General features: G+C 39.9%; 2 protein-coding genes across 2 annotated transcripts; both read left to right on the top strand.

Moving 5' to 3' along the window:
- The first annotated feature begins 3,169 nt into the window (after nt 1–3,169).
- Nucleotides 3,170–4,496, top strand: TCIM (transcriptional and immune response regulator). Its single transcript, XM_047856221.1, has one exon. The coding sequence runs from the start codon at nt 3,230–3,232 to the stop codon at nt 3,551–3,553; it is 324 nt and encodes a 107-aa protein (XP_047712177.1). The 5' UTR covers nt 3,170–3,229; the 3' UTR covers nt 3,554–4,496.
- Nucleotides 4,497–8,430: 3,934 nt separating this feature from the next.
- LOC125164299 (60S ribosomal protein L15-like) lies at nt 8,431–8,829 on the top strand. The gene has a single exon (XM_047856927.1). The coding sequence runs from the start codon at nt 8,431–8,433 to the stop codon at nt 8,827–8,829; it is 399 nt and encodes a 132-aa protein (XP_047712883.1).
- Nucleotides 8,830–26,589: the final 17,760 nt, after the last annotated feature.

Raw genomic sequence — 26,589 nt, 5'->3', positions numbered from 1 at the left:
AGCTCGGAGCCTGGAACCTGCTTTGGATCCTGTGTCTCCCTTTCTTCCCCTCCCCCTTCATGCTCTATCTCTCTCTCTCTCTCAAAAATAAATAAACATAAAAAATTAAAAAAAATAAACAACGAAGAGAAAGTGGATAGATTTGAGAAGTATTTTCTAGATACAATTTATATACATCTAAACCATATGTGTGTGTGTATATATATAGAGAGAGACAGAGACAAAGAGAGATCTAGATAGTTTAGATAGGAGAAAAAAAGAGAGGAAGAAATCAGAGATTATAGCTGGGTTTCTGACTTTGATAATTGAACAGCTATTTGTACTACATTTGCATTTATTTGTATTGATCACTTAGTTAAATAAATGAGTATATACCTCAGAAGACAATGGCATGCTGGAATTAAAATTTGAGAGTAATCAGTTAGTAGGGAATAAAGGCATGAGCTCTATACAAGTGGCCTCAAGAAAGAGCATAACACGAGAAGGGTGGCAAAGCCCTAATGAAGGTGGATTGTGTAATGTTTTGGCACTGTGCTTGGCACCTCGGAAAATTCAGTACAAATCCTTGCTGACATAATAATAACTTTTTAACAGTGAGGAAAATGAGTATATTTTTAGTAGCCACAAAGATGTGCCACATATGTTGGTAAGCCCATAGGCAACCCATAGGCAGCAGATCATAGGGTTCTTCCATGGGAAAGCTGGAGCAAGCAGTCATGGCCACGTCCAGGGGGTGAACACCAGCTCACCTAGAAAGGTCTTTCGACGAAGCATCCTTCAAGAAGAGAGCATGTTGGGCTCCTGTCTGTCTTCCGTTCCTCTCACATCAGAGTCTTCAGCAATCCTGTTGACTTGGCCTTCACGACACGCCCAGAATCTGATCAGCTCTCACCACCTGCATGATGACCTCACTTGTGGGGACCTTCATCATCTCTTGCCTGGATTATTTTGACAGCCACATCACCAGTCGTTTTGCTTCTCGTGCCCTGCTTGTCTCCCTAAAAATGTATCCTCTACTAAGAAGTAATTTAAATTATAAGTGAAATCATGTCATTTTTCTGGTTCAAATTCTCCAAGGCTACCCATGTCCTACAGAGTAAAAGCTCAATCCAGAAAAGAGTCTTGCGGGTTGTACTCAGTCTTTTCTTGCCTTTTTCCCCATTGGTGTCTCCTCCTGACCTCCCGTCCTTCCCTTCTTCTCTGGCCAGTCTGCTCCAGCCACACTGGTCCCCAACCATTCTCCATACACTTCAGATACACTCTTATCTTCCAGCCTCTGTACTTGCTGTACCCTTTGCCCACAACACCTGTCCTCTAGATGCCTCTACAGCTAACTCCCTCACCTCCTTCCAGTCTCTGTACAATGTCACATTAAAAGAAACTGCCCCAGAATATCCTGTACAAATTTCAACCCTCCCCTTCCTTTCCTGTACAACTTGGCCACACTTTTATCCACAATAGGTAGTAGTTTCTGACATCATCTAGGTTATAAATGTATATTCTATTATCTATTTCCTGGTAGAATGTAAACTCCATTAAGGTCAGGTAGGGATTTTTGTTTGTTTGGTTCAGTTTGTTTGATTTAGTTTGGCTAACTGTTATATTTCCAATGCCTAAAACTTTTCTAGCTAAAGTAGACTTTTAATAAATATTGATTGAATTAATGAATAAGTGAATGAATGGATATGTATGAAGAGTCTAACTCAATTTTCTTTTTTTAAATTTTTTTGATGTTTTTATTTATTTTTGAGATACAGAGAGACAGAGCACGAGCAGGGGAGGGGAAGAGAGAGAGGGAGACACAGAATCCAAAGCAGGCTCCAGGCTCTGAGCTGTCAGCACAGAGCCTTACGGAGGGCTCGAAGTCACGGACTGTGAGATCATGACCTGAGCTGAAGGCTGACGCTTAACCAACTGAGCCACCCAGGTGCCCCTAGTTTAACTCAGTTTTCTAGTGAGGTGTCTTCCCCATACTCTCTCCCCTTGTGCATTTTCTAGACCTGATTTAACTAATGAGAGGAAACTCATAAGTTCAGCCCTGCTTCTGTAGCTCAGGCAGAAGGTTCACACAGAGAAGTCTCTAGGGCCCTTTGAAGTTGACATCTACCATTTGATTGCATGTAGGTGTTCCACACATCAGTGGGGACACTGGGTAGCTGAATATTGTGGAAGGTGAGAAATTTAAATTCTTCCAAAGAAATTTAAATTCTTCCAGAAAAAGGTATTGCTCTATGTCTGGGGAGTGCCAAAGTAAATATTAAAGGAAAAAAATCAGCTCATTTCTTTGAGTACTATATTTGTAAAGCACCTGATTGAATTTCCCTCCCTACGTTTTTGTTTTTGTTTTTGTTTTTGTTTTTGATAGGTACTGTTGTTGATACATGCAGAAACCTAAGGAGATATTGTCTGTCACTATCAAATTACAATATTGGGGCACCTAGCTGGCTCAGTCGGTGGAGCCGGAGAGTCTTGATCTTGGGGTTGTGAGTTCGAGTCTCCGTCTTGGGGTTGTGTTGGGTGGTGTGGAGATTGCCTAAAAATAAAATATTAAAAAAATAAAGAGTAATAAATTACAATTTTATTCAGTGATTACAGATTAGCTCTTGTGCACAGTCTCTGAAAGGTCACAGTGTCACGGTGTGTCATGTAAGCGTTTTGTAGGTAAACTCCCCTTTAAAATCAGATGTACTCCAAATTGATGTCCTTGATTCTTCAGCTTCCTCTCAGCAGCTGTGGAGTGGCCCTGGATGGGGATGTCCAAAGGGCGCAGGCATGGGCTGCCAAATGTTTGGAATACACTCTAATGACTTCAGGAATTAAAACTTTCCTGTAGTTAACAGAAGCCTTTGTTTCGGTTGTTGTTGGGAAAGATTTTGAGAGTCTAAGCCACCTTGTTTGTGTCTTATCTTTGCCCTTCCCTGGTTTTGGCTATTTTTAAAAGAAGGACCCAAGCCAGTATAATCCTATTGCCACAGATGAGGTAAAAAGAAATCCCCACATCCCTGCTCTATCACCAAGCACAGCTTTTGACATTTTGCACAAGAACAGGATATTGGCAACTCAACTGTTAAACTTGTCTGTGATTATTCTTCCTTGAGATCACTCTGATGTCACCAGTGTAATTTGAGCCTGGAGCTTTTGTTCACACTTTAAATAGCAGTCCCGGAATGATTTTGCTACAGACTCTCTGGAGAGCCCGGGAGCTGAATTCCCGAAGATCCTCACGTCGATGAAAGCAAGGCAAAGCCACAAAGCCACCATCACCATGTCCACCTCGCTGAGAGTGAGCCCTTCCATCCACGGCTATCACTTCGATACAGCCTCGCGGAAGAAAGCTGTGGCCAACATCTTTGAAAACATAGACCAAGAATCTCTACAGAGACTTTTCAAAAACTCTGGGGACAAGAAAGCGGAGGAGAGAGCTAAGATCATATTTGCCATAGATCAAGATCTGGAGGAGAAAACACGAGCCCTGATGGCCCTGAAGAAGAGGACGAAAGACAAGCTTTTCCAATTTCTGAAACTGCGGAAATATTCCATCAAAGTTCACTGAGGACAAGAGGATGGATAAGGACATTATCCAAGAATAGACATTTAAAGACCGAGAGGGTTCGAGAGACCCTAACACATGCAGCATTTTGTTGCTGCCCTGAGAGCTTCTCTTCCATCAGGACTGCAGAGGCTGGAAAGGAACAGAACAAACCGGTTACAAAGACTCCAACCAATTTCACGCCTGTGCTGTTACAGTGGAGAACAAAATGCTTTCGACAAGGATTTGAAAACTCTCCCTGCGGGAAAGGACCGATGCTGGTGTCAGGAGAAGAGTCTGAACAGATGTAATGAGGACTGAGGCTGAAGATAACAGAATGCTGGCTGTTATGGGCTCTTAAGGCTGAAGAAAGAACAGCAGCCAGGGTCTCTTTCTCAGGCCCTAGGACTTAAATTCAACCTGAACTTTTTTTTTTCCATAATGAAAGTGGGTAGGAAGAGGGAGGAGGGAGAGGGGGAAACAGGGAGACAGAATACTCTGCTCCGATGTTTACTAAATTTTTTATCTGAGTGTTCAAAGTGTTGCCAAATTTCAATGTTGTCTACTGGTATAGGTTTTTTAGAGATCAGTAATTGATTATTTATTTGCATTTTTTACAGTGCCTGAAAAAGTGCACCGTAAGGGTGTAAGTTACAAATTATGCAATACTTCTAGCAGCTCGGTTAGACCACCTTCTGGTTTATAAAAAGTTTATATACATTTCAAACTGGTTTAAAAAAAGTTAAAATAATGGGGTCTTTCATAAATCCAAAGTACTGCGAAAAAATTTTATAATTTTTTTATCTTCTAATGCTAAAACATAATCTAATTAGATTTCTTACAGTTACTGCAGTAAGCATTAGGAAGTGAGTATGATATACTAAATAGTTTATAAAGATGCTATGGTTTCTATAATTTATTATACAAAACAAATGATATGCAACTGTAATAAATTATTATAAACTTAGCTGCTCTTGGTCTGTGATGATTGGTCTCAAAGGAAAAAGTAGGATGGTTAATATTTATTATTATAAACTATTATGAACCTTTGTAAGGATTTTGCTCTAAAAGTAACATATGCTTTTAGAGTAGCTTTACATTAATTGTCAAACTTTCAAAACAAATTCTTCAAATATCTAAGAAGTTTCTCTGTCCCAACTTTAGAATACAAGATATAGACAGAAATTCATTGACTGCCTCATCAAGTGCTGTTTATATGTCCATTGAGAGTGAGTTTTAAAAAAACCTTTTTCACCATATTTTTGAAATTTTTCCTCTGTGTCTATAGAGACTATATATATATATATATATATATATATATACACATTTATTTCTTCCAAAACAGTATATTTTGGGGTTGGAGTCCAAATTAGGATCAAGATTCTGTGGGTTACCAATGTTTATTCCATATATACCAATATGGGAATAACATTACAGCCATTTTTATTTCCTCATAAAATTATAGTAAAATCTTTCTAAGAAAGCATACATCAATGCCTGCTGCGCTTTCCTAGCACACAGAAACAAAATTTCCCAGAAATTAGGCATTTTAGAATGTCTACAGAGGTTTCTGAAATTTGCTGATTGTAGTAAAAAAACAAGTGAATAATAAGTGAATAATTTAAAATCTTCTGGGAGAGTTATAAGTCAGAATTTTAAATAATCAATTTTTAAAAAGGGAATGAAATGGTCAAATCTATTTTCAAATGTCAATGGATAAGTTTACTGAAGATAATATAAAATCACTCCATTAAAAAGGAATTTTTTACATAAGAACATCCATGAAAGCCACAAATTAATATGCAGAAATGTGTGTGTGTGTGTGTGTATTTTTCTGGAAGGAGTATTTATAATTTCTATCAGATTTGCACAGACATCCATGACATCCAAATAAATGAAGAATAAAAGAGGAAGGCTGTCAGGTGGAAGGCTCAGCTCGTCATGGTATTTGGTGTTACCAGAGCAGAGACTGTAAAGGAGTCTTCTGCTCCATGATGTTATTTCCACATGCTTGCAAACTAAGCTTGCTTAATGATCTCACCTAAAGTCTTCTTTTCACATGCTAAGAATAAGCTTCCTACCTCTGATCTGGCTTGTCAATGTCACATTTTCACTGTCTGTCTAGAATTAGTCCTCCAAAGACGTTAAAGAACGACTTGGGAAGGAAACTTCGTAACTAACTCCAGAATCATACTCCCTGTTTCCTATAAAAATATTTGGCTTATATTCTTTTTAAAGACTTTACACATATCTTGGGTGCTGAACATAGTTGAAAATTTGAATTTATTGCACTGATGCATTACTATATACTCTGCCTCTGTGGTTTTCTTTTTTTTTTTTTAATTTTTCTTAACGTTTATTTATTTTTGAGACAGAGAGAGACAGAGTATGAACGGGGGAGGGTCAGAGAGAGGGAGACACAGAATCTGAAACAGGCTCCAGGCTCTGAGCTGTCAGCATAGAGCCCGACGCGGGGCTCAAACTCACGGACCACGAGATCATGACCTGAGCTGAAGTCGGCCGCTTAACCGACTGAGCCACCCAGGCACCCCATGCCTCTGTGGTTTTCAATAGAGAATAATGTTTGTCTTATCCACTCTGCAAATTAGCATGTATTAACTTAGTTTTCTTGCAATATATTATCGTTATTTTCTGATTGCAAAACTATAACGTGGGAAACACATTTAAAAGCGATTGGGATACAATCCACAATAGTGTGGACAAGAATAACTCTTGTAGTAGATTATTGCACAAACATGCTGTTTTTCTCCTTCATAGATAACAAAAGTCAGAATCAATGTGATTACAAAAGGGTGATTTTTAGCTTCATAATGCTTTCATCATTTAATGTGAGGTGTACATAAACATCATTAGAACAGGTAGAACTAGTTCAATTCAGAAATCCTTCAATGGCACAGGGATGGCCAAATATGTCTAAAGACACCTCATTGTAATAGAAGATATAAAAGCAAAAGCAGCAAAGGTGAAATAGCTCCTTAGTAACACTAGTATTATTAGGATCATAATAACAACAACTACATTTCATTGAGTGTTTACTATTTGGCACGCAATTTTCAAAGTGCTTTTTATGCATTGAATCACTTAGTACTGTGACATAAGAGCAAGTGTGTGCATGCATGTGCTTATGTGTATGGTGTAAATGACACAGAAGCACAGAGAGACGAAGTCACATGCTCAAGGACACACAGCTAAGAAGGCCAGGAATCAAATCCAGGGAGCCTTGCTCCAAATCCTCATTTCCAGCCACTAGGTAGACTGCTTCTCTAGGAGAAACTTAGCTCCTCCTTTTTTCCTATAAAATGACAATCACTTACATGCTAGTAAGTCAGAAAGACAGGAAGGCATGGCCTCTGAGAAATCACTTTTATCTGCTCTGAGACTCTTGTCTGTTTATTTGGCACTTGCTCTATACAGGGAACTTCATGGTTTAGTCATTTAAATTTTTTTCACATTTACTTATTTTTGAGAGAGAGAAAGAGACAGAGCATGAGCCGGGGAGGGGCAGAGAGAGAGGGAGACACAGAATCCAAAGCAGGCTCCGGGCTCCAAGCTGTCAGCACAGAGCCCAACTCGGAGCTCGAACCCATGAACTGTGAGATCGTGACCTGAACTGAAGTCAGACACTTAACCCACTGAGCCACGCAAGCACCCCCATAGTTTATTCATTTTAATTGTATCAAAGAGTCTTCAATGTAGCCTTTCAAGTCTTCAGTTAAAATAACACCTGGGTTAACGCTTGGAACAAAAGATCACATGTAACATCTCTTCCCATTGTCAGTCAGCATTTTGGGTCTCCATTTGCTCATTGGGGGAAATCAGAAACTGTAGATTCATGATTTTATTCCCTCAGAGAAGAACTCCTGTGTTCATCACTATGGCCCATAGCAAAGAGGGTTTATATCTATAGGAGCCTCCAATAGATGGGATTTACTGATAAAGGGGCCCAGGGTATAACAGTGCCTGCTATTTCCTCCATTGTTAGAGGGTAGTCAGAGGATGCAATTGATGTTCCCTTGGAAAGCCTAGTCTAATAAACAAATAATTAATCCACAGCCAAGGTATTACATGGCCTTTCGTAGTACCTCATCTACCCTTCTAAAGTCCACATAAGGGTTTCCCAAAACAGCATGTTACTTGGTCACTCCCTTTCTTGCACATAAGGAGTTGTAGAGTGGAATTAGGTTTATATCTTATACATTCATGCAACAAAAATATAGTAGGCACCATATGTGTGGGTCCCTATGATTGGAATAGATCCCTGTTCTCCTTATCAGAGGAGCCAGAAAATATTTTAAAATAAATATAAAGCAGTGAGATATATAATAGGAGTTTAAACAGGATGCTATGAGAACACAGGTGTGTGTGTGGAGAGGGGGGTTTCTGTCTGTGTGTGTTTGGGGGATAGCAGAAGTGGAGGAAATCTAACCCAATCTGGGGAGATCCTGGAAGAGTCCATGGAGAAGTTTCAATGTAGGATTTAGTAAGGAGAGTAGACAGGGAAAATTTGATCTCAGTATCTGGGTATAGTGTTTGCAAAGGAAAGAAGGCATGAAAGTGTGAACTGTCTGAGAATCTCTAAGCAGTTCAGTATGGCAGGGGCCTAAGCATTTGGGGGCAATAATTAAAAAGGCAACTAGGTTTTAAATGACAAGCTTGAGTCTTAATTTTATTCTGAAGGTAATAGAGAATCATTAAGGACCTTAAATAGAAGAGTGGCATTTACTGCCTAACTACTCTGCATCAGAACCTAGGAAAAGGTATGATTAATATTTTGAAAAATAATATACTCCTTTCTGTCTGGCTGCAGCCAGCATCTCACAGGTAAGCAAAGATGGGAGTTTACAAGTACATGCAGGATCTATGGAGGAAGAACCAGTCTGATGTCTGAGTCCATTTATTGGACTCGTGTGCCATGTGGTGGCCACAAACGCCCAATCCCTAAGGGTGGGACCTATGGCAAGCCTGTCCTTCATGATGTTATCCAGCTAAAGTTTGGCCAAAGCCTTCAGCCTGTCACAGAGGAGAGAGCTGGATGCCATTGTGGGACTCTGAGAGTCCTGAATTCTTGCTGGGCTAGTGAAGATTCCACATACAAATTCTTTGAGATTATCCTCATTGATCCATTCCGTAAAGCTATCAGAAGAAAGCCTGACACCCAGTGGATCACCAAACCAGTCCACAAGCTCAGGAAGATGGAAAGGCTGACATCTGCAGACCATGAGAGCCATGGCCTTGGACAGTTGTATCACACCATTGGTGGTTTTCACTATGCGGAATAGAGAAGACACAATACTCTTCAGATCTGCCATTACCACTAATAAAATAATTCTTGTAAAATTCTTACCTAATAAACAATGTACGACAAAAAAAAGAGAAAAAGAAAGAAAGAAAGAAAGAAAGAAAGAAAAAGAATGCACTCTCTGTCTAGCAGCTGAATACACGGTTAGATTTTACACTGATTTCTTCCAGAACTCTGTTGCCTACTACTGAAGTGCAAAGCCATATTGGACCTTTGTGGTTCAGTAATCAATCGGCAATTATGTGGAAGCTGAGGTTGAAATAGAAGGGATAATGAAGAAAAGGGTTGGGAGGCCAGATTGGGGGAAACTGAAACTAGTATATTCCTTAATTAAATTTTTTTTATCTAAAAATAAATTTTAGTGTTTATTTTTTAAAGAGAGAGGGACAGAGTGCAAGCGGGGAAGGAGCAGAGGCAAAGGGAGACACAGAATCTGAAGTAGGCTCCAGGCTCCGAGCTGTCAGCACAGAGCCTGATGCAGGGCTGGAACTCACTAACTGTGAGATCATGACCTGAGCCAAAGTCGGCTGCTAACTGACTGAGCTACTTAGGCGCTCCTCCCTAATTAAATTTTTAAATTATGTTTGACCTTATAATAGTCTTATGATTTAACAGATATTATAAAGAAATGGCTACTAAGTTCTCTCTTCACTTACATAACTTTTCTACAAAGTTTCCAGATATTTTAAGTGTTTATTACTGATATACACAAATGTGTTCTATTTTAATGTATGTACCCATTGACAGTGGTTTGGTTGGTTATGTATTAGCAAAACCATCTTACAGAATTTTGGAAATAGACATCCTGTTCCAATATGGTTTATCAGTGATTCAAAAAAGTCAGAAATACTTTTGTTGAGGAGTCAAAGAGTTTTGTTGTAGCCACCTTTCTCCTCCCTCCCCCTTATGAACATTGGCTCTCTGTGTGCATGTGTGTGCACATACATACGCATGCATAAACACACATTCACACATACATGCACACATTGACATATATGCATACACACATATATATATACACATATGCACACATATATACACATAAATACACATACATACACACACGCACACACAAATACACATATATACACACATGCACACACAAATACACATATATACACACATACACATGTGCACATATGTAAACACACACACATACAAATACCACTTACAGTCAGTTTGTGTTCTTGAGCCTTTATTTCCTCATCTGAGGGCAGCAGCATAGTGTTGAGCCGACACCACCAGACTGAGGCAGAGGTTCTGGGGTTTTTCCCAACTGTGCCTTAAGCAAATTTCTTTTCCATCTCTGGATTTCATCTGTAAGGGGAAAAAACTTAGATCTGATTGGACCATGTTTGTGACCTCTTCCAGATTTCAGATTTGACATAAATGGGAAATAATAACTCTGATGCCTTACACGGTAGGACTTCCTTCTGGATCAAACGGTATTCTATGTGTGGCAGGAATTTCTCTTAAATCAAACAAAAGGGTAATTTAAAAGTTTTGATCATTAATCATGGTTCTGAAGGCAGAATGTGAGGAAAATAACTTTCGGTGGATCCATCTATGTTTTTGAAGAGCCTACCTCTTTGGTTGTGGGTGCCCATGCTGGGCCAGCTGGTGATAGTTGACTATCTCTTCCACATCCATGCAATGAAGGAGTCACTGAGACAGCCTCCACTGTTGGTGAGAATCACAATCACCTACAGCATTTAAAATGTTTTTAATTTTTATTCATTTTTGATAGACAAGAGTGTGAGGTGGGGAGGGACAGAGAGAGAGAGAGAGAGAGAGAGAGAGAGAGAGAATCTGAAGCAGGTTCCAGGCTCTGAACTGTCAGCACAGAGCCGGACGCAGGGCTTGAACTAATGAACTGCGAGATCATGGTCTGTGCTGAAGTTGGATACTTCACTGACTGAGTCACCCAGGTGCCTCTCACCTATAGCATTTTAAAGATACAGATTCCTGTTCCCAATCACTCTGGGCATTGGGCCCAGTAATGGGTGTTCTTACAAAGTTCCACAGTTAACTGCAGAGAATGTCAGATGTAGGAGACCATTTCTTTCTTTTTTATTAATTTTATTTTTTTATTTTTTAAAGCTTACATCCAAATTAGTTAGCATATAGTGCAACAATGATTTCAGGAGCAGATTCCTTAGTGTCCCTTACCCATTTACCCCATCCTCCCTCCTACACCCCCTCCAGTAACCCTCTGTTCTCCCTGAGTCTCCTCTGTTTTGTCCCCCTCCCTGTTTTTATATTATTTTTGTTTCCCTTCCCTTATGCTCATCTGTTTTGTCTCTTAAAGTCCTCATATGAGTGAAGTCATATGATATTTGTCTTTCTCTGACTGACTAATTTCACTGAGCATAATACCCTCCAGTTCCATCCATGTAGTTGCAAATGGCAATATTTCATTCTTTTTGATTGCTGAGTAATACTCCATTGTATATATATACCACATCTTCTTTATCCATTCAGTCATCAATGGACATTTGGGCTCTTTCCATACTTTGGCTATTGTTGATAGTGCTTCTATAAACGTGGGGGTGCATGTGTCTCTTTGAAACAACACACCTGTATCCCCTGGATAAAAGCCTAGTAGTGCAATTACTGGGTCATTGGGTAGTTCTATTTTTAGTTTTTTGAGGAGACCATTTCTTATGTTACAGTTGGATCTTCTGTTGATGACATTTCTTAAAGAAGACTTAAAGAGGGTTTGATTTTTGGCATTAAAGTTTTTCTTACTATATTGACTCTGTCCTTCACTGAAAAATCATGACCAAGTAAGAACATATGTTGAGGAAAGTATAATTTCTCTTGAATTTTGATAATTGCCTTGTGTGTAGACTAATGCTTCCATAACTTCTTTGTGATTTCTTTCCTTGAGTTTCAGTCTGATATTTGTCTACTTTGATACATATGTGTTTTGCCAGGAGAAAATCTGCTTCCTGTCACTACCTTCTCTTCTTATTCTTCTGCAATTTGTCCATGTTATTTGTGCCTAGGATTTATCATTGAAAAATATTGGAGAATCCCACAGATCCCAGAAAGCCATGGGAGCCACAGTAAATAGAAGTGCTGTGTAGAAGTATCTTTCCTGACTGATAAATGTAGAACAGCTCTGCCTGCAGTTGTTTGCAAACCTACTATTATCAGAATCTCCTGGGGAACATTTTAAAATCCAGGTCCCTGGATTTAATGATTCAGAATTTCTGGGGCTGGTCACTTGCTATTCCTGTTCTTAAAACACTCCCCAGGTGATTTTGCTGCAAAATCAGATTGAGAACCACTGACCTAGGATTAAAGTCACCAACTGTGTGCAGTGTGAGCATGTGGCTCATTTTATATCACCCATGTCTCCCCATGAACATTGCAGCCTTCGATACATTTTTGACTAAACTAACTGTTGACTCAAGATATGATTAGCACCTTATCCTGTAATACATTATTTCTATTCTTTCTCATCTAATCAAATACCATAATTTTCCCTTTGCTCATAAATTCTAAGAAATCTCCTGATCCCCATTAGCTAAACTTCCATAAGGCACATAAACTTAGCAATAATAATACATTTTCCAAATGAATAGAAGGCCTTTCTCCCCCTGCCCCCCTCCATAAGTATATTTACTACTTGCCTGCTATCCTGAAGAAATCATTTCTTAGGCAAATTATTCTTTTTAATGTTAGTCCTTAAAAAAGGAAGGTTTAGCACTAATCACCAACAATCACTGATAACTTAGCATACAAGCAGTTAATAAAACACTTTCTTCCTAACAGCAAATAGCCTCCACTGAGATAATGTGGTTTTAATTTTAAGGGGAGAGTGGGTAGAACAGGAAGATTGAAACCAGGGATAAGTGGACGTCTGAAATTGGTAAAGGAGAAAGCTTCCTAAGGTGGTAGTGTGCTAAAGAGAGACATCTTCTCCCAACTTTTCGTAGCAGTGGTCTTGGCTGTCAGATGGCTAGATCGTTCAATGTGTGGTGTAGTAGACAACAGAAAGAGACACAGAGCTATGTGGAGGGTGTAGGAAGAACTGGCTTCTAATCCTGCCTCTGCCATTTACTAGTTAGGTACATAAATTTTGAGTAAATTGGTTACTCTCTCTATCAGCCTTACTTAGTCATCTATAAAACAAGGATAATACCTCTTTCCTGTGTTAGTTTGCTAAGGTGGCCATTGCGAAGTACCACAGATGGGGTGTCTTAAACAACAGAAATGGATTTCCTCACAGTTCTAGAAGCTACAAGTTCAAGCTCAAGGTGTCAGCATGGTTGATTTCTTCTGAGGCTTGTCTCCTTGCCTTGTGGATAGCCATCTTTTCTCTGTGTTTTCACAGGGTCTTCCCTCTCTGTGTCTTATTCTTCTCCTTTTATGAGAACAGCAGTCACGTTGGATTAGGGCCCCACCTAATGGCCTTATTTTCACTTACCTGCCTCTTGGAAGGCCGTATCTCCAAATACTGTCACACTCTGAGGTACTCGGTGTTTGGATGTTAATATATGAATATAGAAGGGACACAATTCAACTCATAACACCTCTGTACTTATTTCTTGTGATTGCTACAAGCACAAAATAAAAGAATGTATATAAAAATGGTCAGAAGTTAAGTACTTATAGGGTAAGATCCTTGGGGACAGGGATGGTGCTTTGCTTATTATTGAACATTACAAAGCATCTACCACAGAGCGTAACATGGGTTAGACACTTACTAAATGTTTGTTGAATGAATGCACACACTTCACATAAACATAAAATGTTTGATGTGATGTATCAACTTATTAATATATGAAATGAACATGCAATCATCTGCATCCTTTTTGTCTCCTTAACATCTCAAAGGAGAGTAGCCAACAGAGGCCCATTAGTGTTAAGTGACTGAACCCTGGCACAAGCCATAGTTCATGTTAAGAGTCATGTCAGGAAGGCATTCTGCCATGGTGCATTTCTGCCACTAAGCACTTTGTTTGCTTTTCATTATACATGAATGGCTTCAGAATGTTCAGTGGAAGTGAGCAAGTTCTGCGAACATCTGTGAACTGAGTTTGCTGATCATGTTGTTCTTGACATAATTTTTGTATCTCTGGTTATGGTCTAAAACTGAAAAGTTCTTGTTTTCCTCCATTCTCTTTCTAGCTTCAGAGTCCTAGTATATAACCAGTCACTGCCACAACTTTGGCATTTCATTTGGGTAAGTGTGAAGTAGTGGGGGACGAGAGCAGAAAGGTTGAAAAACTCCAAGTGATAAATACAGACTGAAAACAGACTGTGCTGAGCACAAATGTAATTCTATATATCTTACCTTATATAGCAAGGAATTCAGAATGAATAGAACAGATTTAGAGTTCCATAATCTGTGCATGAGAAGTGTGGGAACCTTTGCAGAATAAAGCCTGCAACATGTTTTTAGGAATCAAATGCCATTGCTTATTAGCTAATTTCAATTGGAAATATATATTATATATATATAATATATATATTTTTCTATACATTTCTATATATATTTAAAATGTATATTTATATATATCATACCAACAATTAAGATAATATTAACGTGTCAGTGAACAATCATTTAATTGACTAAAATAAGTCAGCCAAGTAAATGTGGGATAATATGTAGCAAACTAACAATCTGAGTATCTGGTTTTTAACTTTAAATTGATCAGTCACATTGAGTAGGCATAAACAAGTGTTATTTTTTTATTCTGCATACATTTGGATGTCACAGATAATGGCACCTTCACCTTTCTTATGGGATCAAGAGGGCACATGTGATTCTTCCATGATTACCCAGCCTAGCAAATGGAATCCTCATTATTCTTGAAAGATGTCAAGACCGGGATCTTGTATCTTGCTGATTAGATTTCACACCTATTTCGGTGAACTTTCATTCTTTTACAGCTTTTTCTTATTATTTTAAAACCAATGTAAGAAGCTGAATCTTTTTTCTCTTTGGATGTAACAGTTCAATGTTACTGTTATAAGGGATTTGTGAAAATTCTAGACAAATGTCACAAAGCTGGTAGCTAGCTTGGTCGGGACAGGGACATGCTGGGTGTGTCACTGTGGAAAACTCTGCCCCTCGGCCAAGAAAGACCAGAGACTCAATACCATGGGCATCGAGATTGAGAGACTCAGAAAGACTCACTCATCCTATTTAAGTTTGCAGTCCACAATATAAACAACGACCACCGACTTATTCATTCATAGGAGAAATTTAACTGCCAAGCTGGAGGACAAGTGATTAGTGAAAACAAAGGGAGAGTGTCCTGAGGACGATTTCATCTTTGTTAAGGTTTGAAGAACTAGCCCCACAGCAGAGACTTCTTACTACTTACTGACCACTGCAACATTTAGCTTTGGCTATGGAACAAACCATCCCCATACTTAGTGACTTCGAGTGACAAGAGTTCTATTTAGCTCCTGCTTCTGTGGGGCAGCCCCGGGGGTTCTTCTGGCCTGTCCTCAGCCATTCTCTGGTAGGTTCTCTCCTACATCTGTGGTCAGTTGCCAGGCCATCCATTGGCTAGATGTTGTAGTATGACTTCACTCCCATGTCTGGTGACAGGCAGGATGCTGGCCAGGGCACCTTGATTTTTCTCCACTGGTTTTTGCATCTACCATATCAGTACATAAGAGATCTCACCATGAAAGGGCTAGATAGTCATTTGCCAAATTCTACCTTTCGGTCTCCCTTATTTGTACACACCATGCTCACCACTCACCTTCTTTGTAAAATTACCCTTTCCAGAAGAGGGGTGCAGTGTAAAAAACTAGACATTACCTAATCATAAGAGTCACACACCAGGCTTGCTTCCCTGAGATTAAATCCAGATCAGTCTGCAAAACACACTCACTTATTTAGATTTTTTTTTTTAATTACTCCCATGGCTAGTGAATTCGTTCACAAAACTTAGTCATTCATTTGGGAATATTTTTCCACTGACTCCCATGGCTAGCTAATCTCTTCCATAAAGTGTAAATTTTACCAATGTCACACTCAAGAGAATATTCATTGTTTTTTTCAAATCCCTCCATAGTGCAGGAAGGCAGCGACTTCACCTCCTTGTTGCCAAAGCAGTTGACAGGTATGGGCAGAATTCTGAAAAATCCTAACTGCCCCAACCACACTCTTTCATTCCCTATGAAAATGTGTATGTACACATCACGGAACATCCAAGCCAGTCTTTCTCGTTAAAAACCACAGTTTGGAACGGGTGTAAAATTAAGTGCTAAAAATGCCTGTTCTGTTCTCTGGGATGGTCGACATGGAGAGACATTAGCCTGAGGGAGACAGACTGACTGGGGAGAAGAATTAATGGAAGCACATGGCTCCTGTGGGCAGGAAATGCTTTGATAGGCCTTTTCCTCTTTTTGTTACCAGGAGAGCCTTGACAATAGACTCCACCTTAGAGCAGCTGCTTTCTCCCCTTGTGATGATCACAGCACATTTTCCTTGTCAGACTTGTAGTCTGCACCAGGGAGTGCTCAGGAAGGGACATGGACAATGTTGGGGATCTGCCCTTGAGCCTCTGAGCTGTGTGATGGGTGGAGACGTCACCCCTAAGACACACAACGAATTCCTCTGGCAGGCGCTTCAGGAAGGCCATCTGCTTCTGTTGTTCCTCTGACCTTTTGTTGGAACCCACCTGAAATTGGAAAGAAATTACCAGAATAAAACTAAGCCTAAGGCAGTTTTAGACCCTGCTTCTTGTTAAAGCAAGTCAAGTTAGCAAGCCTTGGTTTAGCACCTAACAAGTGCCTGCTGTTACATTGGATATTGGCAGTTGAGGGAAAGATGAGTTTTGTTCAGTCCCTTCACAGTGTCAGGGCCAAGCGGGATGCTGAATACTTTTAATCTTTTCAATATTTTTGCAAGGCAAGTTTTATTATCCCCATTTTATAGATGAGGAAACTGAGGGTCTGGGAGGCTCACCAACTTTTCCAATGTTGTTCTAACCTCATAAGAATTCAGGGAAGTACCAGATAAGAATTTTACCTCTCAATCCCATATTTGATTTGATTTCAACCCTGATGTACCCTTTACTCTGATGCTAAACACTTTTGATTCCCCAATTTCCAAAGGCTCTATGAAACATTGGAAATCAGGAGAGTTGGTTTTCTCCCTATTCTGACCTGGGTCATGGTCACTTAACTTGCTGGTTTCAGTCCTCTTAATAATGTAAGAGACTGAGACTAAAGACTGAGACTAAATGAGATTATAGGCCTTCTAATACCTGAATCTATAACTGTTTATAAAATGCAGTATCGACTACACTCCGATTAGGATTGCTACCATTAACAAACAAACAAACAAACAAACAAACAAAAAATAATAAGTTGTTGATGAAGATGTAGAGAAATTGGAATCCTTGTGCATTTCTGGTGGGGATGGCAGATGGTGCAGCCATGGTGGAAAACAGTATGGCATTTCCTTAGAAAATTAAGTGCAGAGTTACCATATGACCCAGCAATTCCACTTCCGGGCATATACCCTAAATAATTAAAAGCAAGGGTTATGACATGTATTTGTATGCCCATGCTCAAATGTTATCCAAAACACAATAGCCAAAACATAGAAACAACCCAAATGCTCATTGATGGATAAGTGGATAAACAAAATGTGGTATACACATACAGTGAAATATCATTCAGCTTTAAAAAGGAAGGGAATTTGGATGCATGCTACAACACTAGTGAATACTGAAGACATTATTCAGTGAAATAAGCCGTTATTGTGTGAAATAAGCCAGTCACAAAAAGACAAGTACTGTCTGATGCCACTTATTGAGATATCTAGAGCGCTCAAATTCAGAGATTGAGCCTTGGGTGAGTAAGGAGTAGGGAGGTTTTTTGTTTTGTTTTGTTTTGTTTTGTTTTTTAATAGGTACAGTTTCAGTTTGGAAAGAAGAAGAAGTTTTGAAGATGGATAGTGATGATGGTTGCCCAACAATGTGACTATACTCCATGCTCCTGAATTATATTCTTAAAATGGCTACAATAGTAAATTTTTTACTGTCAAAAATAGTTGTGGTTGTGGTGCCTGGGTGGCTCAGTTAGTTAAGCATCTGACTCGTAAATAATTTTAATGTTTTTTTTTTAACTTTTGAGAGAGAGAGAGAGAACAAGTGGGGGAGGGACAGAGAGAGACAGGGAGACACAGAATCCAAAGCAGGCTCCAGACTTTGAGATGTCAGCCCAGAGCCTGACACAGGGCTCAAACTCATGCAACTGCAAGAAATGACCTGAGCCAAAGTCAGATGCTTAACTGACTGAGCCACCCAGGTGCCCCACAACTGACTCTTAACTTCAGCTCAGGTCATGATCTTGCAGTTTGAGAGTTTGAACCCCTCATCAGGGTCTGTGCTGTCAGATTTCAGACTCTTTGGATCATCTGTCCCCCTCTCTCTCTGCCCTCCCCTGCTTATGCTCTGTCTTAAAAATAAATAAACATTAAAAAAAAGTTTTAAAATGTGGGATGGGGGTGCCTGGTTGGCTCAGTCAGTAAAGCCCCCGACTTTGGCTCAGGTCATGATCTCAGGGTCTGTGAGTTTGAGGCCCGCCTCGGGCTCTGTGCTGACAGCTCAGAGCCTGGAGCCACCTCAGATTCCGTGCCTCTTTCTCTCTGCCTGTCCACACCACTCATGCTCTGTCTCTCTCCATCAAAAATAAATAAACATAATTTTTTTAAATGTGGGATGGATTTTTATAACAAAACTTAAGAGTATTCCCCTTTCTTGAAATGTTGGCATTATTCAATTTCCTAATTATTTTTAGGGACTTTCAAAATACTACTGGTGCTTGCAATATAAATCTCAGTGTATAGGATAAGTAGAAGTTATTCTGACAAATGATAAAGAAGAGAGAATTTCAAAGAATGGGACTAGTTTATGACAATATTTTGTGTTTGGAAAAGCATAACTTGTCCAAGAAAATGAAAACAAGTTGGTGTTGCTGGAGCCCAGAGAGTAGGGGAAAGAATGGCTTGTGCTGGAAATGGAGACAGAAACAGGGCTGAATCCTCTGGGGCCAGGTTACAGACTTTGCATTGTGTTATCATGTAAATGGAGCCACTGAAGAATTTCAAGCTGTAGAAAGGCAATATTCTGGTTTGTGTCTTTAAATGGTCAGTCTGGCAGTATTTTGTAGAAAGGGCCAGTGGGTAGCAGTAGCATGAGAGTACACAGCTTTTTAAGGATGCTACTGCAGTTGCCCAGATTGGTGTGCATGGGAGTGAAGATGGAAAGCAGTAGTTGGATTTTAGAGATATTTTGAGAGGAGACACCAACAGAACTTGGAGGCACACTGGCTTAATCCTCAGTGTTATTTCTCTAATAAGTCATTTTCTCCCAATGCCCCGGTCACCCTGCCTGGACCTCCTAATGCCCCGGTCACCCTGCCTGGACCTCCCAATGTCCTGGTCACCCTGCCTGGACCTCTATCACAGTCCACTAGAGCACTGTTGTTGTTGATGGAGACCATTACCTTCAGCTTTTACCTCTCAGTGTGCCCTTTACATGATAGCTAGATTTAGCTTTCTAATTTGCCACTCCATACACATCACTTGCTTGCTCAAAACTTTCAAAGTCTACCCACTGCCTACAGAATCAAGTCCAACTCCATCAGCCTGGCATGCAAACCATTTTATGACTCCATCTCTCTTAATGTCTCTACCTCATCCCCTTCACATGGACTCAATAAAAAATTGTGTTTATTTATTTGACACTCATTACAGTCCAGATGAATTATCACCAGCAATGTGTTATAAAGCATTCCTCTCTGACATTTTCACTCACTCTGTCTTTATGGAACACCCTCACCCTGGTTCTCCCTCTGTGAATGCCACTTCTTGTTCTGGATCAGAACTCATTTCTTAGGAAGCACTCAGTGAGCCTTAACTCCTCCTACACCAGCTAGCCATTCTCCCCACCATCCTCTGCCATTCATTGCTAGTAATATTTTTAAGGTGTCAGTAGAAATAGAAATCTTACTTTCTGTTGAGAATGTGATCCATGTGCAGAGTATGTTACTGATGACCTAATCAACAACCACATGCTTTGGCCAGAGCAGTAAGATGGGCAAAGGGACAGAGAGTCTGAGAGGCAGGAGAAAAGAAAAATTTGCAGGTACCAGGAAGGGAAGGCAGGAAATGCCGGGCATTCTGTAATATCAGTATTGAATAACTAAGTAGGTAAGCAAACAAACAAATATATGTTTGACAGCTTTGTCTAACTACAATTTTGAACTATACATAATTTGGGAATAAGCTATGGCCTCCTCTTAATGATGGCATAGCTAGAACTTACTAGGTCAGTTCAATCATTTCTGAAAACATGGCTCAAGGGACACAAGATGAATAGGTTCTGCTTGAAAATATCTGCCATGCAGTTGGGGGAAGGGCAGGAGGAGGACGGATACATAAACAAATAATGATAACTTAGGGCAGTAAACACTACCAACAAAAAATACACAAGATAGCAATAATAACCTAGAAGAGGAAGAGTGTGCTTGTGCCCAGGGAAGCATTGATAACTGGAATTTGCTCATGCCCTAGTCTGACTGGAGATGTCTACGCTGACTCCACTATAATCTTTTCTCACACTCTGTGCACCTGGCAGTCACTCACACCTGCTGTGTGCTGTGGCCTCGCTGGCCCCAGGCACTACCTTCAGACCCCACATGCCTCATCCTCTGTGTTCTAACCCAGAGCTTCCCAAACTTTCATGTGCCTACAGATCACCCGGGAATCTTGTTAAGACTCAGAAGACTTAGGAGGTCAGTGGAGGCCGGGGATTCTGCATTACTGAAAAGCTCCCAGGAGATGCCAATGCAGCAGAACCACAGTGGTGGCCCTGAAACACCCTTTCCTCCACACACTCAAATCCTCTCCGTCCCTTATGGTCTGAGTCAAATGTTTGCCCAGCGAGCGGAAGTAGCTTCTAAACTTCAGGGTTGTGCATCAGCGTTTTCCCCAGTTGTGAGCTCCTTGAGGGAAAGACATGGTCTAACTCACTCAGACTTGATCTAACTCATCCAAACTCCAGGCTGGTGTCTGTTACAGAATTGGGCCTTAATAAATACTTGCTCGGTTGAATTTGAATTGAACTCAAAATATGCTTGCATATGGAATAAATGTGTATGTATGTTTGTGTGTATGCCCTACTCCGTGTAGGTAGAGCAGGTCAGAATACATAGAGAAGCCAGGTCATTTTACTAATGTGTCACCAAGAATTACAATAAAACATGGATCATAGTTATCAGGATGGGAGAAGGTCCCCTAGAATATAAGCTTGATGAAGGCAAGACACTTTCTCTTGTAGGTCACTGGGTCCTCAGAGCTGAGGGCTGTGTCTTGCATGTAGTAAATAAAAAGTTTTGTTAAATGGTAAATAAAGAGAATAGGTACTGAATTTCAATTCCTTAAAATAAAAAACACAATATTAACCCCCCAAAAATGAAACCTATGTTATGATCTTCATTTTTTCATTTTTGTGATAAAGTAAAAACAAACAAATGAACAATATTCCGGGTATTTCCACTCAAGAAAAGAAGGGCCAAAAATAATCTGAAGATCTTCCTCTGTGAAGAATATATGTTAACTTTTTTTTCACTAAGTGTATCTTCGTAGCAATAAAGCAAAATCTAAGATATTTTTCCATGTGAATTGTCTTTTTCCCTAAAATACCAGATTGTTTTAAATCAACAAAAGGCTTTGTTTTTTTTTTTTTTACTATTAAATATCAAAGGAGACCCATTTAATTGCAAACATAAAAGCTTTTTCCTTGCCTCTCCTTTCAATTTTGCTGATGAGGAAGATTTTGCAGCCTTACTTGGTACCAAAATAGCTCTGTTTTGCTGACCATTATCATCTTCACAGGGCGGAGCAATGATAATGAACTCAGAACACAGGAAGTTTACCCTTTCACAGCATTAAAATAGAATTTCTTATTACAAAGATACCTCTCCCACAGAGAAAAAGCAACTAAATTTTTATTTTCTGGAATTTGTTGATATTACCAGGCTGTACTAGTATATTAAGGTATTCGTGCAATTCATACTTGGGAAATATTGCTTCCTTCTATATTTTTATTTGAATGGTCATTTAAAAAATAATTTGACACGTTCCATTGCCTTATAAGCATTTTAATCACTGTGGCTTAGCTGAAGACAGAGTCACAAACAAAAAACTTTTTAGGAATCCACATTTTTCCCTGAAGAATTATGTAGTAACAATTAATTTTAAATGGTGATTTCAGAGTAGGAATAACACTGCACTGCTGAGAACCCACTGTAAGATTGGCTTGGTAGAAATGGAATTTCATTCAATCCGGGAAATAATGCTGGCAGGTATCTACTGTCAGCCCCACTCTACAGCTGAGGAACTCAGCACCAGAGCAGATAAATAACTTGTCCAAGGTCTCATGTGAACGTGGGAGGTGAAAGTCTGACTTGTCTTCCTGACCCTGGACCCCACATGTACCAGATACTTTTAGAAAGCTTCCATCTATTTTATTTATTTATTTATTTATTTATTTATTTATTTATAGTTTATTTCTTTATATATTTTGAGAGAGAAAGGGAGAGTGAGAGAGAGAGAGTGTGTGTGTGCGTGCAGGGCTTATGCATGAGCAGGGGAGGTGCCGAGAGAGGTGAAGAGAGAGAATTCCAAGCAGGATCTGCTGTCAGTGCAGAGCCCAGTGCTGGGCTCCGTCTCATGAGCCATGAGACCATGACCTGAGCAGACATCAAGAGTCAGAGACTTAACTGACTGAGCCACTCAGGTGCCCCTCTGTTATCTATTTTACCTCTGTGTAAAAAGTATAACATGCAAGGATGTCTGTATCTCAGCTAGCATAACTTCGCTTTGTTCATTCCCTCAATAAACATTTACTGGGTTTCTACTATGTAATTGGCAATGTGTTAAGTGCTAAAAATAGAAATAAACTACAGCAATGTCAGGAGACACAGAAAACTCAAGACGAATGCAATTTGAAATTGCCAACATTTGACTGCTTTTGAGTTACAAAAATGTCACTTTCATGATTTATGCTAAAACCTGTTATCCAATAAAGAGAATGGCACACTTCATTCCAATTATTCTAACTTAATATTTTAGAAAGGAAAACATTTCCACATTGTTTCTCAACATTTCAATTATACTGGATATGGAAGTGAACTGTTTCTTTGGGTTAAATGCAAGTCTGGATCCCCCTGAGATGGTTCTGGCCTGAAGGAGCCACACTGCGTTTCTATCCAGGCTCCGTCGCTCCCTTGCTCTGTGACACCAGGCAAGTCACTTAACCTTTTGGTTTCATTTTTCTCATTTGATAATGGAGAGAATTTCACCTCTTTCAGAGGCTCATTCTCTAATGAATGAGCTACCCAAAGACTTGTTTAATCATTTCTAGTCCTCTTGCTCTCAATCCCTTTATCCTTATTTCCATCTGAAGACATTGGAACAGAAACTATCAACATTTCAGTTTCCAAAGACTTCAATTTTCATCTTGTATTATGTTTAAAATTCCTTCTGAATGAACTTGTTCTGTAATTTTACCACTGCTCTAGAAAAAATAAAGGCAGATTATCACCATGCCAAATGTTTTTCAGGGAACTCCTCTTTGACCTCCAGTGTTAGCCAGTCTCAAACTGACTCACCAATTTCAAACCCCAGGGCTTCCCTGAGAAATGCACTTGGATTATGGAGGTTAATCTGCAGTGCAGAACTGATGTCACAGAGGCAAATCAACCTGCTAAGGACTGACATCTGTCACAAGTAAGTCTGGTCCGCACTCAAGGCGTTTCCAGAGCGAACAGGAAATGATTCAAAACCAGGGTTCGCCAGAACAAGTGTGGTGGTTTCCTCTGTGCATGAAATAATGGAGATCTTGCATCACAAACCTTCTCTGAATAGCCTTCCCCGTGATTCATCAGGGTCCAAACATCGTGAGGTAAGGGAGATCTTTTGCGTGCTGTGTTTTTGTTCTTTTACCTGAGGACAAGCAGTACCTAGGAGAGTTAATACTCCACTAATACTCAAAGTTCCTACACCTCCCCCCACTGTTGTTTAAGTGAGAGGAGTCAAATTCAATGTAAGTGCTCTGTATATAGTATATAGTTTCTACATACTCATATATGTGTAGCCAGATACTGTGCTAGGCGTGGATAAGAAGTTGGGTTTGCATGAGTAAGTAGAAGTCACAGATATAAATAAATATATCATTTCAGAATATGGTGATAGGTCTGAAGTATAGATTGCTATGAAAGACAGTATCAGGGAGGACCTCATTTATGTTGGGCCTTACTAGGAGAAGGACTTCTAAGTGAGATCTAAAAGATATCTCAAGCAGGTGAAGGATGGGAGGAAGAGACAGAGGGCCTGAGTGTGTGAAAGGTCTGGGCATGCAAAGGTTCTGATACAAGAGCTGGTTTGGCAGCTTGACAGAGAAGACAAGCCTGGTGTCTGGGGTGGAGCTCGTGCAGTTTGGACTTCACTCTTCAAGCGGCGCAAAGTCAGTGAAGTATTTCACAGAGAAGGATGCAAATTGGGCACATATTTTTAAAAGTGCACCGTGGTTGCCGTGTGCAAAGTGGATAGGCTAAGGGGCAAGTGGAGAAGGTAAGGGAATCATAGTGGCAATGAGCATTAAGGGAGACCCTAATCAGTGATGTGGAAAAGATAAAAATTATGGAAAAGGTGGCTAGAGGTACAGAACAGGAAAAGAATCCATCAAAGAGAGAGGCTGTGTGCAAAATCTGTGGGATATAGCAAAACAGGTCAGCAGAGAGTGAAGACAGAGAGGGAGCCCTGGTAATGACTTACAGCAGTGGTAGGCTAGAGGTGGTGGGGAGGTGATTTGCACACTGTAAACCTCAGACTTTCTTTTAAGACCTAGAACAGCCCCCTCATTCTCTTCCTTACATCCACTTCCACCCTGATCCAATAGAAGTGAAGTTGGCTCATGCAGCAATACTGACCCTCGCGTTAAAAATTGCTGTCCATTTATTTCCCAGTGGCCCTGGCCCAAGTCAGTCTCCGTGCACACTCTGACGTTCTCCGACATGCAGATGTGTACCATCTTTGAGGGGTTAGCCAAGTGTGACTTGTAGGGACCCCCCCCCATTGTTCCCCACAGATGAATGGGCCTGCCGCCTTGGTGGCTGGTGGAGAGAGCCGCTCCGTCTGAGGAACACTTTGCCCTTTGAGTGTGATTAGTAAGAAAGAGATGATTGTATTCTTAAAGGTCTCCCAATGACCAAATTTGGCCTCTGAGAACCGGACAGAAACATTTCATATGAGTCATGTCAGTTTGCCTCATTTTCTGTCATTAGTTGTTATGGAAACCACACAGCACAAACCCAAGAGTTCAGAATTCCTGCAGTTAGCCTCAAACTTACCCATAGGTTTATACAGCAAACAAGTTTGCTTACTTTGTTAATCTTTAGCTACTTCCTGCCCTGTTCAAATTGGAAGCTAAAGAATTTAGCACTGCCTGGAGCCCATGTTGCTCTTTTCACGTGAATCAAAATAACAGACATGCCCTTATGTTCTGCCCTGAGGATGCTATAGATATGCTGAAGAATTCCAAATTACTTCCTGGGTTATCTGTTCGTTAGATCAAAGCTGCTTCCTTGCTAACATAGAAACTATACACATGTGATAGGAATTTAAGAATTCTTCACACTATCTCTTCTGGGTTCATCCCAATCTCTTGGCAAAATCTCTGGTCAAATCTTAATAGCCACTGGGTTTACTTTGGGAAGTATGCACTTTAGAGAGATGCTTGACAGATCTTTGCTACTTGAACTGTGATGATATCTACACATCTTTGAAAACTCAGACACAAGAAAGTTGTATGTTCATGGTCCTCTTGCTTATTCAAAGATCAATGGCATGCTTTGTGGTTTCTTCAGCAAGGAGTTTTAATCAGACAGACCTAGATTCATAAAATGATAGTACCATCTATATGAGTTGTTATAAAGACCAAGCAAATTAAATGGGAAATTACTTAGAACAGTTCCTTATACAGAGTAGATACCTAATCATTGTTAATAACCTTTCCTTTTCCATTAGACTAGCTGCCTTTAGCCATTTTGCTGCTTAATAGCACTTCCAGCTGCATTTGGGCAAGATGAGTGAATTAACAGGTAGAGAATGTGGAATAATTTTAAAAAAAAAAAAGATTTATAATTAGGACAGCCTGAATACCCTTCAGGTGTTCCATCTCACTTGAGCTATATGATGTAACTTGGGGAAGTGACTTAACTTCTTTTTTTTTTTTTTTTTTTTTTTTTTTTGGAAGTGACTTAACTTCTATGAGCTGTGACCATAAACTGGAAAAGTTGGAGTAAATAATCCTGAAGCTAGGCATTTTGACCAATATAAAGAAAGCAACGTGTATGACTACTAGCCCTGATGAATTTCTATTTATATGTAAAAGATTGCACAAAAGAAAGAGAACAATACAAGGTGGAGAAGAGAGAAACATGGAGTAGAGTGACAGATACATTTGGTGGAGTGGATAGAATTCAAATTATTATTCAGTGTTCCCCTGCCATCTATCACCTATGCATGCTAATGAGTCACATTAACGATATTAGATTCAACTTGACTGACTTGTGCTCTCTCACATTATAGGAACGTGGTCCCTTGCAAAATCTCATCCAAATATTTCTGTGAATCAACAGAGACAGTTTCACGTGTGCTCCCTGGTCTCTCAGGTCCATAGGTTCGTACTTG

The sequence above is a fragment of the Prionailurus viverrinus genome, chromosome B1 (genome assembly GCF_022837055.1).
Source record: "Prionailurus viverrinus isolate Anna chromosome B1, UM_Priviv_1.0, whole genome shotgun sequence".
NCBI lineage: Eukaryota > Metazoa > Chordata > Mammalia > Carnivora > Felidae > Prionailurus > Prionailurus viverrinus.
Note: the sequence above shows the minus strand (reverse complement) of the source record. Positions and strands in the feature narration are given on the sequence as shown.